Source organism: Xenopus tropicalis, chromosome 1 (assembly GCF_000004195.4).
Source record: "Xenopus tropicalis strain Nigerian chromosome 1, UCB_Xtro_10.0, whole genome shotgun sequence".
Classification (NCBI taxonomy): Eukaryota; Metazoa; Chordata; class Amphibia; order Anura; family Pipidae; genus Xenopus; species Xenopus tropicalis.
The window spans coordinates 74129258-74147490 of NC_030677.2; the positions used below are offsets into that span (position 1 = coordinate 74129258).

At 35.7% G+C, this 18233-nt stretch overlaps 1 protein-coding gene across 4 annotated transcripts in view; it reads left to right on the forward strand.

Moving 5' to 3' along the window:
- ppp3ca (protein phosphatase 3, catalytic subunit, alpha isozyme) overlaps window positions 1-18233 on the forward strand; it is a 126995-nt gene that overhangs the window by 91453 nt on the left and 17309 nt on the right. For 2 of the 4 annotated variants that reach the window (XM_012955566.3, XM_012955568.3), the window contains exons 7-11: window positions 1583-1660; window positions 3565-3659; window positions 11021-11146; window positions 12613-12687; window positions 17838-17864. In XM_012955566.3, coding sequence (XP_012811020.1) covers window positions 1583-1660; window positions 3565-3659; window positions 11021-11146; window positions 12613-12687; window positions 17838-17864 — 401 coding nt within the window. The remainder of the gene's footprint in view (window positions 1-1582; window positions 1661-3564; window positions 3660-11020; window positions 11147-12612; window positions 12688-17837; window positions 17865-18233) is intronic. The other 2 variants (XM_012955571.3, NM_001126508.1) reach the window with 1 other exon arrangement.

The window sequence follows — 18233 nt, forward strand, 5'->3', positions numbered from 1 at the left end:
ATTCTGCCCAGGACAGGTAGAATCTTGAGGCATTACAAGCTGGCAGGCACAAGATTAAGCAGCAGTTGGGCAGAAAGTTTTAAGAGCTTATGCCTGGGTCATTGTTCCTATTTTATAATTTACATGAATTTCCTGTGGTTTTACAATCATTAGTTACCTTCTCTAAATAAAACTTGTTTGAAAGGAAAAAACCCACAGGACTTTTCTTTTAATAAGATTAAGGACTTTAACATTTTGCTGTGGAATATAAAATTACATTTATGTGTTACACAGTTTATTAAAACCAGAAATCATTCTGATTATAAAACTTACATGATATTAAACAATTGTGCTGCATTGCAGTGAAGACAAAGTAAATGGGCTGGGTATATACTGAAAGCTAAGAATACCTGCAGAGAATAAACATTAAATGCAACAAGTTTTGAAACAGTCCAGTTACTCATTTTAAGTCGGGGGCAGATTTATGAGTACTTGAGGTTCAGGTTTAGAGAAATTCTTTACCAAAAATAAAAAACTTGTTGCTGGCAAAAAACCCGCTTTGAGGAAGAGCTTGCTTTTTTTTTTTTTTTTGGCAATTCAGTAACTCCTGCTTTTTTTAACTAATTTCTACAGACCCAAACTTCAAGATTTTATAAATTTGCATCGTAGAATTGAAAAATGTATTATAATTTGTAACTTTCTGTTGCCATTAAAAAATGAAAATAAACAGTGTCTGCGTCTCTTAGTTACATAGCTAATATGGGTGTACAACTGTACAACAGCTTAGTCAGGTTTCATGTACTTCCGCAAGTAAATTATTGAGACTGACACCCTGCAATCTGGTGCTGCTTTGTGTCCTCTTCTCAGTGATCCCCAACCTCTGCACATGTGCAGTTAAAACTAGAACTGGATTTAGCTGTGCATGCTTCTCATGCAGGTGATATGGCATGAGATGGTGCCCGTCAACACCGCTCTGCTTTTTTTAGAATTATGCACGGAAAACTGGAAAATTTGGGAGAACACATTAGTACAGTTCTAGAGGGGTAGGAGGTTTCTCAAGTGGGTAGAGCAATTAAGCAACAATTCGTTCTACTTTAAATCTTTTCATGGAAAATGTGATCATAAAATCACCTGATAGTGCAGACTCACTTCTGTCACCGTAAAGAAACATTTGCATTGCTTCAAGTGAAACTTCTGTTCCTCAAGTCAAGGACAAGATACTGTGGCATTATGCATGCACCCCCCCCCCCCCCCCCCCCCCCCCATGGTCATTTTCTTTCTTTGTTCTGTCTCACTTTAAAGTACATGTATAAAGGTTGCCCAATGATGACATCATTAACTTGATAAATGACATCAGTGGGATTTTCTACATTCTGCGTTAATGCATGCTGAACAGAATGCTCAGACTTTACAGCACAGCATACTTTACGGAAGAAGGCAGAAATTTTATTTTCATTTGGCTCTTTCATGTTACATTTAATTTTATTGTTTTGCTTTAAGATTTGTATCTATTTGAATTACTTCCAACAAATGTATTAAACTTTATTAATAATTAAGAACTCCTCTTTACAGCTCTGTAATAAGTACTGTTCTGTTTTTACAGCTATCCAGCTGTCTGTGAATTTCTTCAGCACAATAATTTATTATCTATACTTCGAGCTCATGAAGCCCAGGATGCTGGGTAAGTGACTATGTTCTTTTTAATCAGTTGCAAAATGTTTCTGCATAGAAACACCTTGTACCTTTACTATGAAACTGACCATAAAGACCTCCAGTTCATATAACATCAGCTACTACCTATGCAATCTACCTACACTTAGTACAGGTATGAGATCTGTTATCCAGATTGCTTGGGACCTGGATGTTTCCGGATAATGGGTCTTTCCGTAATCTGGATCACCATGCTTTATGTCTACCAAAAAATTATTTAAACGTTAACTAAACCAAATAGGATTGTTCTGCTATCAATAAGGTGTAATTATTTTTTAGTTAGGATCAAGTACAAAGTAAATTGTTATTACAGAGAAAAAGGAAAGCCATTATAAAAATGTGAATTATTTTATTAAAATGGACTCCATGAGAAATGGCCTTACCATAATTCAGAGGTTTATGAATAACAGGTTTGCGTATAACAGATTCGATACCTGTACTATTAATTCACTTTGTCAAACCTCTGGTGTCCTGAACTTTTGTTACCTAAGCATCTCTCTCATTTGTGCGTAAAACAATGACTTTATTTTTGCCTATTTGTTGATTTTGTTTGTCATGTAAAATACAGTAAAATTCAACCTTAAATCCACTTAAAAAGTTAAATGTATGTTTGAAAGTTGCATATGAACTTCTTTAATTATGCAAAACCAAGAAAATCAAACATTGGAGAAACTGAGTTGCATTCCAAGAGAGGGCCTGCAAACTAACTTGTTATTTACTGTATTAGAATCATGCAGCCCTTTACATAAGTGTTGTACTTGCATTGATGGGAAAATTGTGATGTTCAGACACCAAAGACAACCAGAAAACTACATCTGAATGTTGTGCTTATCAAGCTGTTGTGTGTTTCTGGCAGTACTAGTCTTTTTTCTATCAATTACTCAATGCACACCTACTAACCACAAAAGGCAGCAAATGGTATGTTTAACATATAATGCTCTTTATATGGAAAAAATTCACAGAAAAAGCAGACACGTGCGGATTGAGAAAACCACATGTGTCTGCTTTTTCTGTATATTGCATTTTGTCCAACTGGTGGTATTTATATTATGCATTGTAATTGTATTTACCGTTCTGTGAATTTTTTCCATATAAAGAGCATTATATGTTAAACATACCATTTGCTGCCTTTTGTGGTTGGTAGGTGTGCATTGAGTAATTGATTGATTTGTATTAATATTCTGTTTGCCCCTATGTGTGTATGTATGGCTTGGGAAACAGATTCTCATTTGCACCCTTTTTCTTCTTTTTGCTGTCTTTGTTTTAAAGCCAGCTATTTTTGCTTTAGCAATTGTGGTGTGCCCTCCAAAACTATTTGTTTGAATTTTAGTACAAGTCTTTTTTTCCAGCTGTCATTACAAAACTTTTATACTAGCAATCAATCCAATGTTTGCTTTAGTAATCTAGTGTAGTTACAATGCTATAAGTAAAGGAAAGTGTAGTTGCAGTTCTAGAAGGAAATTATTTATTTGTGGGTTACTACCATTTTTGCCTTCATTTCACTCTGTGGTATAATTGCTTACTTATCTAAACATAACTAATATTGGAGTTGGCAGAACAATAATTAATTAAACTTGTAGCAGGCCAGAACATTGGCACAAACAGTTCCGTAGTGAATCAGAGCTTTAGAACAAGTCAGAAGTTAACCAGACAACTGCCAACAGCAATGATTTGTGCCAAAAATAATCCAAATTGAGTTTTATCCTTTTTACTTTTTTGTTTGTGCTTTGCTATGGGCTCCACTCCTTTATAAACGTTGCTTAGCTGCCCAAGGTCTGTGCCAGTTAGATTTGCTTTGTTCTTTGCATCAGTTATATTCTTGACAAAAACTAGCTCAGAAGCTTCAATATGTAACCTACAAAATCTCTTTTTCAGGTATCGTATGTATAGAAAAAGCCAAACAACAGGCTTCCCTTCCCTAATTACAATATTTTCAGCACCAAATTACTTAGATGTATACAATAATAAAGGTAAGTTTCATCCCATTTAGTAAGTGTGAAAAATTGTATGATAAAAACCTTACACAAAAATGGATTCTTTTAAGTTCTTATTTCATCTTATACTTTGGTGTTTATGAATTTACTCAAGCAAATTACAGGAATTGCTCATCAAACAGCAGTTGTCTTAATGTCTCTAATTAAGAGCTATTCATCTACACTAGAATGTGGAGAGCCAAACATGGTTTTAGTAAATTACTTTTTAATTTAGGAAACAAGTACTATATTAAGAATTCATAAAATGTGCAGTTTTTAGTAAACATTGTAAAGTTAAATTAACACAATATTACCTGATGCATATATGCTGTTGTGATGTGTTTCTCCAACTGAACTTTGGGGTATTACTGCAAGAATTTTTTATCATTTGACTTAAAGCTGGAGCCACCCAGGCAGCAAATTTGCTAGGGCTGCACAGTGGCTGGGGTTGGGCTTTCTTTGACTCCATAACTATCTTCTCTGACATGCTCAGTCCAACCACTCTTGCTGGCTGTTCTTTGACTACTAATGGAGATTTGAGTGACAACAAGTGAGCGTTGCTTAGAAGCACTTCCTGTTTCATACCCCATCTAATATTTAAGCCAACATTCCATTGTGTAATATACCCAGTGCTAATAATTTAGCTACTGACGCGTGGGTTACTCAGGAGGAAATTCAAAAGAGACTTGAACAGGTAAAGGTAAACAAAGGTCCAGGACCGGATGGGATTCATCCCAGGGTATTAAATGAGCTGAGCGCTGTGATTGCCAAGCCTCTTCACATAATTTTTCAGGATTCGTTGAGGTTTGGCATGGTGCCGAGAGACTGGCGGATTGCTAATGTGGTGCCATTATTTAAAAAGGGATCTCGTTCTCAGCCTGAAAACTATAGGCCTGTTAGTCTGACATCAGTAGTAGGAAAGCTTCTGGAAGGGGTAATAAGGGATAGGATAGTTGAATACATTGCAGTTCACAATACTATAATGTATTGCCTTTTATGAGGAGGTGAGCAGGAACTTTGATGCTGGAATGGCAGTTGATGTCATCTACTTAGATTTTGCTAAAGCGTTTGATACAGTACCTCACAGAAGGTTAATGATCAAATTGAGGAATATTGGCCTAGAACATAATATTTGTAATTGGATAGAGAACTGGCTGAAGGATAGAGTACAAAGAGTGGTGGTAAATGGAACATTTTCTAATTGGGCCAGTGTGGTTAGTGGAGTACCGCAGGGGTCAGTCCTTGGTCCTTTGCTTTTTAACTTGTTTATTTATGACCTGGAGGTGGGCATAGAGAGTACTATTTCTATTTTTGCTGATGACACTAAATTGTGCAAAACTATAAGTTCCATGCAGGATGCTGCCGCTTTGCAGAGCGATTTGACAAAATTGGAAAACTGGGCAGCAAACTGGAAAATGAGGTTCAATGTTGACAAGTGCAAAGTTATGCACTTTGGTAGAAATAATATAAACGCAAACTATCTACTGAATGGTAGTGTGTTGGGGGCATCCTTAATGGAGAAGGATCTAGGGGTTTTTGTAGATCACAAGTTGTCCAATTCCAGGCAGTGTCATTCTGTGGCTACTACAGCAAATAAAGTGCTGTCTTGTATAAAAAAGGGCATTGACTCAAGGGATGAGAACATATTTTTGCCTCTTTATAGGTCCCTGGTAAGGCCTCACCTTGAGTATGCGGTGCAGTTTTGGGCTCCAGTCCTTAAGAAGGATATTAATGAGCTGGAGAGAGTGCAGAGACGTGCAACTAAACTGGTAAAGGGGATGGAAGATTTAAGCTATGAGGTTAGACTGTCGAGGTTGGGGTTGTTTTCTCTGGAAAAGAGGCGCTTGCGAGGGGACATGATTACTCTGTACAAGTACATTAGAGGGGATTAAAGGCAGTTGGGGGATGTTCTTTTTTTCCCATAAAAACAATCAGCGCACCAGAGGTCACCCCTATAGATTAGAGGAACAGAGCTTCCATTTGAAGCAGCGTAGGTGGTTTTTCACGGTGAGGGCAGTGAGGCTGTGGAATGCCCTTCCTTGTGATGTGGTAATGGCAGACTCTGTTAATGCCTTTAAGAGGGGCCTGGATGAGTTTTTGAACAAGCAGAATATCCAAGGCTATTGTGATACTAATATCTACAGTTAGTATTACTGGTTGTATATATATAGTTTATGTATGTGAGTGTATAGATTGGTTAGTATAGGTTGTGTGCTGGGTTTACTCGGATGGGTTGAACTTGATGGACAATGGTCTTTTTTCAACCCTATGTAACTATGTAACTATGTTTTGCTGCAGCTATATAGGGACCTTGCAGTACAATTTTCCTGAAAAGTGAAAGTGTTTGGTTTGTTCCCAGCTTAATGGAGTAGCTAAGTATTTCAGAATGTATGTATTGTGTTTACATTAAATAAATTCAGAGTGAACAGCATTGATACAGCTGAGATAAAATATAGTAACTATTTTGTACATAAATGTCTATTTTAAAGCAACTGTTTCTTCACTTATTCCAAACACAAGTTTATGACTGTGTCTAGACCTACAGAAAGCATAAGCAAACACCGATTACATGATAGTACTTTACAGCAGCCTTTCTGGCCTTTGCTGAGTTTCCAGATTGCCACTCCAAAGCTGTAAATTACAGAAATGATATGTGCAGAAACATGTTTGCCATGAGGCAAGATAAAAACTGTTAACTGCAATCATCTTCAGTGGACCCTAACCACTAGGGTGCTAAATAAAGTTTATGTGTTTTGAATATGCAGACCTCCTACTGTATTTATATGTATACATAAAACATTTGTGGTTTTTTGTATATAATATATAAGTTGTGCTTGGCAAATGGTTCCTGCCACATAGTCTTTGTTGCATGGAAACAGAATGTCACCTAGCAGCTATAAAAGGAATGAAATAAACAGTCAGTTGCCTTTTGCATGACTCTTCTGGGTGGTAAATGAGTGGTTTTCGGAAATAGTAACTTGGAACAGCAGATGCGCTGAATTGTGCCCACCCTGTAGTGGAAATAAATGGATGTATTCTTCTTTCTGTGTTTGTGCAAAGTGAACAAAACTGCAAAATTAATATGCCATTTCGATTAATTTATATACAGTATTTAGTTGAATTTTTTGAAAGCTACCAGGTGACTAAATTATAATAAAAATTTGACTAAAAAAACTGACTATGTATAGTGGGCTGACACATTAAGGAGCAAGGGAACTCTGACCTCTAGTGTGTAAATATGGCATTCACTTAAGCTTAGTAATAAATTACATTAACAGTAAGGGAGAAAAGAAGGGAAAGAGAGAATGAAAGAATTAAGAGAAATAAGTGAAAAGAATTAAGGAGACAAAGAACAAACAATAAAACTGTCAGTACAGGTCTAGAAGTGGGCAGCACCGTGGCACAGTGGTTAGCATTGCTGTCTTGCAGCGTGCTGGGTTCAATCCCACCATCTGTATAATAGCTTGTATGTTCTCCCCATGATTGTGTGGGTTTCCCCCAGGTAATCCAGTTTCCTCCCACATAAAACTTACAGGCTAATTGGCTCCTGATGAAATTGACTTTCCTATGTGGGCGAATAAGATAGGGACCTTTGATTGTAACATCCACTGGGGCGTGGCTGATGTGAATGATTTAAGATAATAAAGATTTGATATGCAAGATTCATTCTAGAATTAATTATCAATCACCTTTTAATGAATATCTCTATTCATAAACATTTTAGAGTTTTATACAGGATAATAGCCATCCCACCCATACACGTGTCAGAACATTAGCCATTTAGTGTATATGTACAATTTTAATTACAATTATCATATTGCAAAGAAACATTTTAAGTTTAACTTCATTACCTGTGTGTTTGAAATTGCTGGAACTTTAAAGAACCCCAAAAGAGCGCTTTAACATGGCAAAGGCAGCTGCTGCAATATTGGGGAGACAAAGTATAAAAGAACAAACAAAGAAGTCAGATTACAACAAGAGTTTAAATGTTCAGAAAGTAATTGATTGTGCCAAGAAATACATTTTAAATTTTTAACGAGTTGACACATTTGTCAAAGCTGATATAGGTGTCAATTTGTCAGAATGTCTTCAACTGCTTTGAGCAGCTGAACACATAAACGGCCTGTTATTATTGCTCAGTACAGGCTCGGCAGCAGTGCTGAGTACTAATCCAAATCATTAATAGCCAGTGCAAATCACATGCAGTTACAATTATTTTCCATGATAAATTTTTAAATCCCAAACTCTCGTTATCTGTTTTATGACCACTATGCATTGGTATGGCTCGTGAAATGATAATGAGAGTTAATAGGAACTGTATATAGTGCTGCTATAATTCTAGTTAAGATAAGAGTATATATATATATATATATATATATATATATATATATATATTATATATATATATATATATATATATACACTTTGTTTTAATACAGTAATGACTGTGAACTGCTTGTGGAATATACATTAAAAGTTTTAAGCAGAACAATGAGTATATAATGGCATTATATATAATATCTGATGGATAGATTACAATGTCATTTCAAACAACTTTGAATAAAGGAAGTGAAAGAAATACTCTGTATATTAAGTTATTCTTTTGTATACAGTTCAAAGCAAATAAAAAACAATCTAAAGTTTTAAATACCTTTACAATCCACAAAGTTATTTTAATATTAAAATACAGTTAAACCTCAAATTTACAGACCCTGATTTTGTTTTCCCTCATTTTAAAATATTTTTTTGTGACCCCACCAATAGTTAATGCATAATGTAATTTTCCTGATTTTGCATTTAACTGGATTTACACCATTTTTTTCTGGTCCCCTGGCAAATGTAAATTGTATATTGTGTATTGTTTTCAATGTAAGGGTATTATGTAATAAAAGGCACTAAGTTTGGCCAGGTGCTGTAACCCACAACTTCCAATCAGCAGGTAGAATTTATTGGTCACCTGTTTAAAAGCAAACATCTTATTGGTTGCTATGGGTTACTGCTCCTGGGCAAACGCTGTGTCTTTTACTTCATGCAGACTCCTATAATGGAAATACTGTGGTATAGGTCAGTTACTTCTAGCATTATTTCCATCCTGTAACTCAGTGATCCCCAACCAGTGGCTCTGGGGCATGTTGCTCACCAACCCCGTGGATGTTGCTCCCAGTGCTCCCAAACCAGGTACAGGTATGGGACCTGTTATCCAGAATGCTTGGGACCTGGGGTTTTCTGGATAAGGGATCTTTTCCTTTTTTTAAATTCGGATCTCCATAACTTAAGTCTGCTAAAAATAATTTAAATATTCAATAAGACCAATAGGCTTGTATTGCTGTAATAAGGATTAATTCTATCTTAGTTGGGATCAAGTACAAGCTACTGTTTTATTGTTAGAGAGAAAATAAGTCCCCTGTAAGCTGATAGTGTGCATAGAGGCTGCCTATTAGCCAATCACAGCCCTTATTTGGCACTTCTATGAACTTTTATGATGCTTGTGTTGCTCTCCAACTCTTTTTACATTTGACTGTGGCTCACGAGTAAGAAAGGTTGGGGACCCCTGTTGTAACTAAAGCAAATTTACTGCCTTTTAGCACCTAAAAGTTCAATTTACCCTCCTACAAACATGGGGCATTCTCCCTTAAATGTTTTTTTTTTTTTGTTCAGAATGAGATGTTGTTTAATATAACATGATGAAACCTGCAATGTTTTTTTTTCTCCCGTTTAAACCATATCCCAGCAGGAGGCTATGTTTATTGATCTTATTCCTTTGAATTGAAAAATCAAAGTAGATCTAGAAGTCTTAATGATGCTCAACTGACATTGAGCAAAAAGAAAATGGAAATATTCCCCAAAGAAAAATAAATAAGTAATGTTGCTTTTAATTGGGAATGTTGTGTATTCAGGAGGCATCTTGCATTCCCCCACTGCTATCAGTGTTGCACATAACTTTCCATTTTTTTTTTTTCCAGTTTTAACTGCATCGTAATTATTTTCATTTTCACAGCCAATATATCATGAGTTTAACATTTGGAATGTCAAGCCATTCTTATCCATCCATTTTATTTTTTTTTCTTGTCAAATCTTATATCATAAAAGTACATGCTTTAAAGGGCCATTATGCTCTTATATAGCAAAAACCTATGATCGCATAGATTATTCTCCTGGCCATAAGAAAACCTGTGCAGATTTCCCTGGTATAAATCATGCCATTACAGCCTTGTTCACAACCACAGTGAAATCAGGCTATTTATCATTCTCACTTCTTGTAAGGTATAGGTCCCAGGTATCCGGTTTTCCAGAAAAAGGATCTTTCCATAATTTGGATCTCTATACCATCATTCAGATAAAAATTTAACAATGAATCAATGCCAATAGAATTGTTTTGCCTCAGAAAAGGATTAAAGGAGAACTATACCCCTAGGCGCAAAAAGCCTAACTATCATTGCTGCAATTTTGCCACTGTCTGGCTTCAAGCTGGCAATGAGCTCCTTATTACTGCCCAAAGTGATCCACTTTCTATCTATATTTCAAAGTGATCCACTTTCTATTTATATAAAACAGTAACTTATACTTGCTCCCAACTTAAATATAATTAAAGGAGAACTATACCCCCGGGTGCAAAAAGCACCCTCAACTATCATTGCCTAGATCTCCCTCACTTCTCCATTATCGCATAGTTTTTAAGTTTACACTCAAAATGCAGAGTAGCGCAGCTGCGTACCTGGCCAACATCTACTTGCCGACTGTTCAGGTCTCACTGCCGACACGGACCCTGCTTGCACATGAGCAGTTGAAGCTGATTTCCTGCTACCACCAACTGCGCATGTGCAGGCAGGTTCGTATCGGTGGAGAAACCCGAAGAGTCTTCAGTCGGTAAGAAGACTGTCGGCCAGGTACGCTGCTGCGCTACTCTGTATTTTTAGCTAGTGGTTAGAGATAGAGACAGAGTGTAAACTTAAAAACTATGCAATAATGGAGAAGTGAGGGAGTTCTAGGCAATGATAGTTGAGGGTGCTTTTTTGCGCCCGGGGGTATAGTTCTCCTTTAATTATATTTAAGTTAGGAGCAAGTATAAGTTACTGTTTTATATAAATAGAAAGTGGATCACTTTGAAATATAGATAGAAAGTGGATCACTTTGGGCAGTAATAAGGAGCTCATTGCCAGCTTGAAGCCAGACAGTGGCAAAATTGCAGCTAGTACTACCTTTGCAGAATTTTTGTAAAAATAAATGAAAATACATTTACTATATATTCAGCTTAAGGGAAAATTAAACTTTCTCACCATTATAAAACAAAATCCACTGAATTTTAACAAATGCTTTTGCAAATACTTTTTTCCCTCACGTCACATTTTCTCTTTTAGCTGCAGTATTGAAATATGAGAATAATGTCATGAACATCCGACAGTTTAACTGTTCTCCGCATCCATATTGGCTTCCAAATTTCATGGATGTTTTCACATGGTCCTTACCATTTGTTGGGGAAAAAGGTATGTTTAAATCTGCTTCTTAACTTTTTTTTCGTGAAATAATTTGTGTTGATCTTATTGAATTGAAGTGAAAGTCCATAATTGTATTATAATCATATTTCTAAGTTCAATATATATCTAAATTATGTAGTGAATCATGCATTATTATTAGGGATGCAACGAATCCAGTTTTTTGGGTTCGGCTGAACCCCCAAAGCCATCCCAAGGGATTCGGCCGAATCTGAATCCTAATTAGCATATGCTAATTAGCTTCTGGAAGGGGTAAATGGCGCCGTGTGTGGTGAAAAATTTACCCCTTCCAAATCCTAATTAGGATTGGGATTCAGTTCGGCCAGGACCGTGGATTTGGCCTAATCAGAACCCTGCCGAAAAAGGCTGAATCGAATGGATTCGGTGCATCCATAATTATTATTAATATTATTATATGCTTTATTGCTCAAAAATTTTGCCAGATGTTGATCAGACAGGTTTGATTTACATTTAAGGGTCCCATCGACTAATGCGGCCCTTGCCCCAATGGCCTGCATCCCCATCTCTGTGATCTGATGTTGCCTGCCTTAGGTGACTGTGTTGGGGAAAGATCCGCTCATTTGGTGAGCTTACCAAACAAGCAGATCTTTTAATGTATTGCCAGCATAAGTCTGGGACTGAAGTTCTAGCATCCCTTGATTACAAGATGGGCAGATTGTGAAACAATGAAAAAGAGTTATCAGCATGCATACATACTTGGATTTTGCTAAGTGGAAAAAATATTTCCAGAGGTGTATGCCATATTTGGTTTTTGTTAGGTTAACTAAAGTGATTGAAGGCAGAGGTTGAAATGTATTTATTGTACAGGTATAGGACCTGTTATCCAGAATGCTCGGGACCAAGGGAATTCCGGATAAGGGGTCTTTCTGTAATTTGGATCTCCATACCTTAAGTCTACTAAAAAAACAATAAAACATTAATTAAACCCAACAGGGTTGTTAAGCATCTAATAAGGATTATTTATATATTACTTGGGACCAATTACAAGGTACTGTTTTATTATTACAGAGAAAAAGGAAATCAGTTTTAAAATTCTGAATTATTTGATTAAAATGGAGTCTATGGGATACGGGCTTTCCGTAATTCGGAGCTTTCTGGATAACGGGTTTCCGGATAAGGGGTCCGATACCTGTATTATTTATGTACTTACAGAATACAGAGCACAAAATAAAGTTTTGAGAAATCTGGTTTACAATACATTGCTCCTCTGTTACAGTGTGCCCTTTAGCCAGCTCATTAGAATCATTAGGCTTGAAAGCCACAAGGCTTAACAAGCAGTCGTATTTCCCTCCGAACAATCTGTGATCATGTGTTATCTGCAAATGTGTGTATCTGTTTAGTAATTGAAAAAATAATTCTGCTCATAACGTAATATTTGTGTGAAAAGTTCTAAAAATGTAATGCAAAGTATTTTTGTTTCCTTTGTTTCTCCATAGTGACAGAAATGCTTGTAAATGTCCTTAGTATCTGCTCAGATGATGAACTAGTATCAGAGGAAGATGCATGTGATGGTAAGAGCATTAGGGGATTTTAAGCATATTTGTGCTTTTTGGTCTCTTGTGAGCCTTATTTGCAGCTAAAGATAGCTTTCTGTCTGAATGCGTCCTTAACTTGTGTGCAAAGAAGCTTAAATCTTAACCCTCTGACTTTGTTGTGAAGCATGGCAATATTGAAATTATAGGGTGTACGAAATGTTTATACAAAACTTTAATACATTTGGGATATGGTCACAGGTAAATGTATAACATTTTACAGAAAGAGTCACTCTAAAATTACTGGAAAGTGTAAATTGTTCATCAAGATCAAGTACATAAATGCATATTTATTGAGTGATTAGCAAATTAAATATACATGTTAACAATGTTGTTACATCATGGGAGACATATAAATTATAGACTGTATAAAATCTGTGCACTATATTCAAGTATTTTATTTGTTTTTGTGGTTATGTTTTTTTTTTAATTTTTCAGATTCCCCTCTTGTATAGTAAACTACATATTTACAGAATTATTGCAGGTTATACCTGTCCAAAGGATAAAAAAAAATCTGTATGTTTCTCAGCCACTTGAAGAGCTAGAGTGGATTTCCATTCCAGGCATTGTAATTAAGGGTTTTAGGGCAAAAGCGTGAATGTAATAGATGTAAAGTTGGAAAAATACTAAAGCAAATGTGCCAGTGATAAGAGGAATAGAATAACCAGTAAAACATTGCAACAAATGTTATATATACACATCCTACTAATTTTCATTTAATAATGAACAAGGACAAGGAAATTGAAATTAACTTGCCAGGATGTTAGGTACCCCCTCCCCTAGTGATTTTAATTTCAATTCAGTTTTTTTGCTTCTCCTTTTAGGGAAAAAAAAGTAGCACAATGCCACACCACTATGTTTCTTAACTTTTCCCATGATCTCTTGACACTTAGGAGCAAATTTATCAAAATGTGAAATTAGAGCTCGCCACAGAAAAATTCCCCCACTCTTATTTACTCTTATGAGAGAAGGGTATTTATAAATGGTTGAGAGTTAGAATTCACCATTTGATAAATACCCTTATAAAACTCCCATAGGAATGAATAGAACATAAGTAAATTTTTCTGTGGTGAGCTCTAATCTTGCATTTTGATAAATCTGCCCCTTAGACTTTGTGCACACAGCTAAGTAAGATTTTTAGACTTCACTGGACTACATATGCTTGGATCCAAGTTGGCAATAGAGACACCTGGGAAAGGCCAGAAAAATGTGGCAGAAATGTGAAGTTTGACATTATACTCCTTTTTTCCCCTGGCCAATGTATAGTAGAGTAGCACTGGGCTGCTAAACAAAAGAAAAGAAAAAAGACCATAGTAATTTAGTAATTATATTCAATAATAAGTGCCTAAACTTATGAAGCATTTCACCAGTTTCCATATTCCCCTCAGAGATAATGTTCCTGTATAATCTGCATCATTTTGTGTCAACAGCAAACACAAATACATTCAGTGACCTCCTTGATGTCGATAAAGGTTTAAAATTCTAATAAATGTTCATATACAAACAGCACCACCAAGACCAACAGACATTATAAAGCAAACATTTATGTGGCACTGCATCATAAGCCTTAGCAGAATTTGTTCTACTTATTACATCATCAAAACCAAGTAAATTTGATACAGCCTATTCTTCCTAAGTCATTATCATATCATTTATCATCATTATCATTAACACTTATAATTACATTCTCCATAGTTAATGCATGATCTTCAAATCATGCCCCTAATGCTGATGTCAAATTTAGAGGCTTATAATTTCCAGGTCGACTCTTCAAACCCTTTTTTTTTTAACTCTTTATTTATATGTATATTTGTGTGAGAGAGAGAGACTGAGAAAATTATAATAGTGGCCTTGACAGGTTCTCAAAATACAGCTTTGTGCATTTCTGCAGGCCCCAGAGCACAATTTACATTGCTTAAAGAACAGAAAAGGAAAATCTGCATTGGCTGGGGGTGGCCAATGTATTAGGAACCCCTAGTGAATTTAGTTATGTTTATTTAAAAGTTTATTTCTTAAGCAGCTTTGCATGGCAATCTTACTGGTTTGTCTTTCACTAGACTTATACTTAAGCATGCTCAGTACAGTAAAAACTTCCAACGTTAGTATGCTGTACATGTGCACTGTGAAAAGGGACCTCTGGGCAGTACAGGGAAGAAGGATAAATGCATGTGCAAACAAACTAAATGACAGGAAAGGGGTTATTTTAAAAAGGAAGTATCCCTATAAGTAATGTTATAAATTTTGAAACTACCCCCAGATTTCTCAGTATGGTTATTTTTTGTTTTAGATGATGCAGTGAATAAGGGAATTTAAAAATATGTTGCCCAGCTAGCTGTTACTGAACTGCAAATTCTTCACCCCAGTCAAAATAACATAGGTCAGAGGTAGCTATTCAGGCATTAGGTATGACAACTGCAAGGTACAGTACAGTATCATCACCTTATAAGATAAGATATGTAGTTGTACACTGTTCATGTTTCTCGGGGAATACTAAATCTGATATCACAAAGAATAGTGTCAGGTTCCTTAATCTTTCCTTGCCATAGATTATAAAATATACAGTGCTAACACAAAAGAAGCCACATGCTGTTGTAATAGATTCTATAGAATGTACAAATGTAAAAGACATAAATGCAATCAACCTTTGAGAATGGGAAACTGTGTTTTACAGTGTAATTATATTCAATAGTTTATTACAATGAAATTTGATGATTTGTGACCTGCTTAAAGGTGGGGTACTTTTTTATTTTTATATAAAGAACATTTAGGGGCAGATTTACCAAAATGTAAGATTAGAGCTCACCCTAGAAAAACTCACCCACTTTCAATTCATTCCTTTGGAATTTTTAGAAGTGTATTTATCTTATTCTTTAATATTTAAAAAAAAAAGCGTACTGGCTTACATGTTTGCAAAACAAATGTATGGGACCTTTTATCCAGTCTGCATCCAGATTAAGGTTTTTTCTGTAATTCTAAAAAAGAAATGTACACAGTAAATACATGCAGTAGGATTGTTTTATCACCTATACGGATTTAGGCAGCTTAGTTACCATCAAATACATTAACTGTTTTATTATTTCAAAGAAAAAGAAATCATTATTTGCTTAAAATTGACTCTATGGGAGATGGCCTCCACATAATTTTAGAGCTTTCTGGATATCCAGTCTTGGTATAAGAAATCCCATACCTGTAACAACTATTAGCAAAAATTGTGAATATTTATTACATTCCCCTTATACCATTTTAGCATTAAAAAAAAAGGTAATGTCTGTCCCACCCCAAGCCGTAGACATGGAAAAGGTTAAAAAGCAGCTGCATTTAGTCTTGTAAACAAATGCAAAGAGAATATTTATTAACAGAAATTTGACAAATGCCTTTACGTCTGCCCAGGCCTCTATGTAGTGATGAATAGCTCTCACTTTATTCTGTTTTGCATCATTTAGTTTTCTGTCACTGGGGTAGCTGATTAGCTTGAAAACATCAAACATTAAACTCCACTTTGCCTTGAAATGAAAGAGCAGCATCAATGTAGTTACGTGTTCTATAAATCATATAGCAACAGTAACTATGGGACAACCCTAATGTCATCATATTTTAATTAGCATTTATAGCCAGACACACAGTATTTGATTGGAATACTAAATTCCTCTGATTTACTAATTAAGCCATTAATTTTAAAATGCAGCATGACACCATTCATTTGCATGTAAGCAGCGTTATCATAATGTTGCAAAACGATGTGTCTTAATTATCTGAACTAATTCATATGTTGAACAGAGGCATCCTAGCTTCACAGTGTTATTCTTATGTACAACATTGCACATGAAATGACTTCTGACATATTTTAGCTACAATGTGAAAAGAATAAATTAGAAAAAAAAAATGGGTCTTAATTAATGGGCATATGTACACTGTGGACTTCGATCTGTTTATAGTCAATCCTCTTGGGTGCATTGCTTAGTGAGTTCTCACATCAGTGGTCTTGTGCTTCGGTGAGATGCAGTCACCATACCTCAGATAACGTAGCCCCCGGGAGTATGGGCTAGTAGCAAAATCTTTATTTCATTCCCCAAAAATTTAAAGGACAGTAACCTATTTTTCCCATATCTGTCAGTTGATGCATATTCTCAGTATGCAATCAAGACCCAGTGCTGTGTGAGACTGTCCTTGAGTATGAGTTCTGATTTCAGAACCGAAAGTGTTAATTCCTTAAATAAATAACTCCAATTGGGCCTTCCTGTGTTTAGATACTAAAATAATGTATAGTTTATACACTTAATGGTATCTAATGCCCATTTGCATGACAAACAAGCAGTGCTGCATTTTCATGTGATTGTTTGAGAAGCACAGGTTCCTCCCCCTTTCGACTCTAATAAGCGGTCAGCAGAGAGCAGTTTCAGGAGCTATGCATGTGTCATTGGCCTCAAAGATCAAGAAGAAATTGATCTAGATGGTTTGCTTTAATTTATAAAGCATTTAATGGCAAATAAATATATTATTTAGGTCAATGGTAATGGTCATTCTCCTCCCTTTTTATGGATAATGCGCTTTTTGTTTTACAAGGTCTGCAAGCAGAATTTACTAAAACAAGAGCACTTTTAAATTACTTGAACAGATGTGATTCTGCCATGTGGCTAATCATGCAGACCAATGTATTTTCCAGTTTATGGACCCATGTAAACACACCTACGTTTGGGTTGCAGTTCATACCCTTAACCTGAAGGGCTTTATGGAGCAGCATGATAAATCACTCCTATGTACCATAAGTTTGCAAAACCTATTTGAAATATTTATTTCAGCAAAGTGCAAAGGAATTTGTGATTTTAATTACTGACCTTTCTTGCTAACAGCCACTAACCATTATTTGCTGGCACCTTGTTTTGCTGGGCTGCAGTTCACAGTGTCTAATCCCACTCATTAGTTGCATTTGTGGTGTGTGCCACTGCACTCTCACTTCATTCCCAGAACAATTTATTTTGTTCTTCTTTACCTAATATTTCTTTGTTTTATTTTACAGACTCTATTTTAAACCTCTCACTTTAGTAGTCTTTTCACACTTTCCCTTTTCTTTGTCATCCTTCAAATTTCATTCTATCTTAATATGTTTACCTCTGGATTATCATAAGAAGACCAACTTATTTATGCACAGAAGAAAGGTATTTCATTACTGGGTTGCACAGTCTGTGTGTCTTTTTAAAACATATTTAATTTACTATTTTCAATATGTTCTGCTTTATACCAATATGAAATGCCTGTGTAAATGACAAGAGAAGCTTATGCACAACATATTTGTTCATATAGCACATTCTGTAAGTCATAGGTACTTAGAATAAAATACCCTGAGACTACCCTGTAACTATTATTCTGTGAAACAGGGTACTGAGGCATTTAGCCACTTGTTCTGTATTCCATACATAGTTGTCCAAGCTCCATTGGATAATGTATATATTGAAGCATAATTGTGTCAGTAATGCAAAACTTTTATTTTAGGCTGTCCAGCCTCCTGCCTGGTCATTCATAGGTAC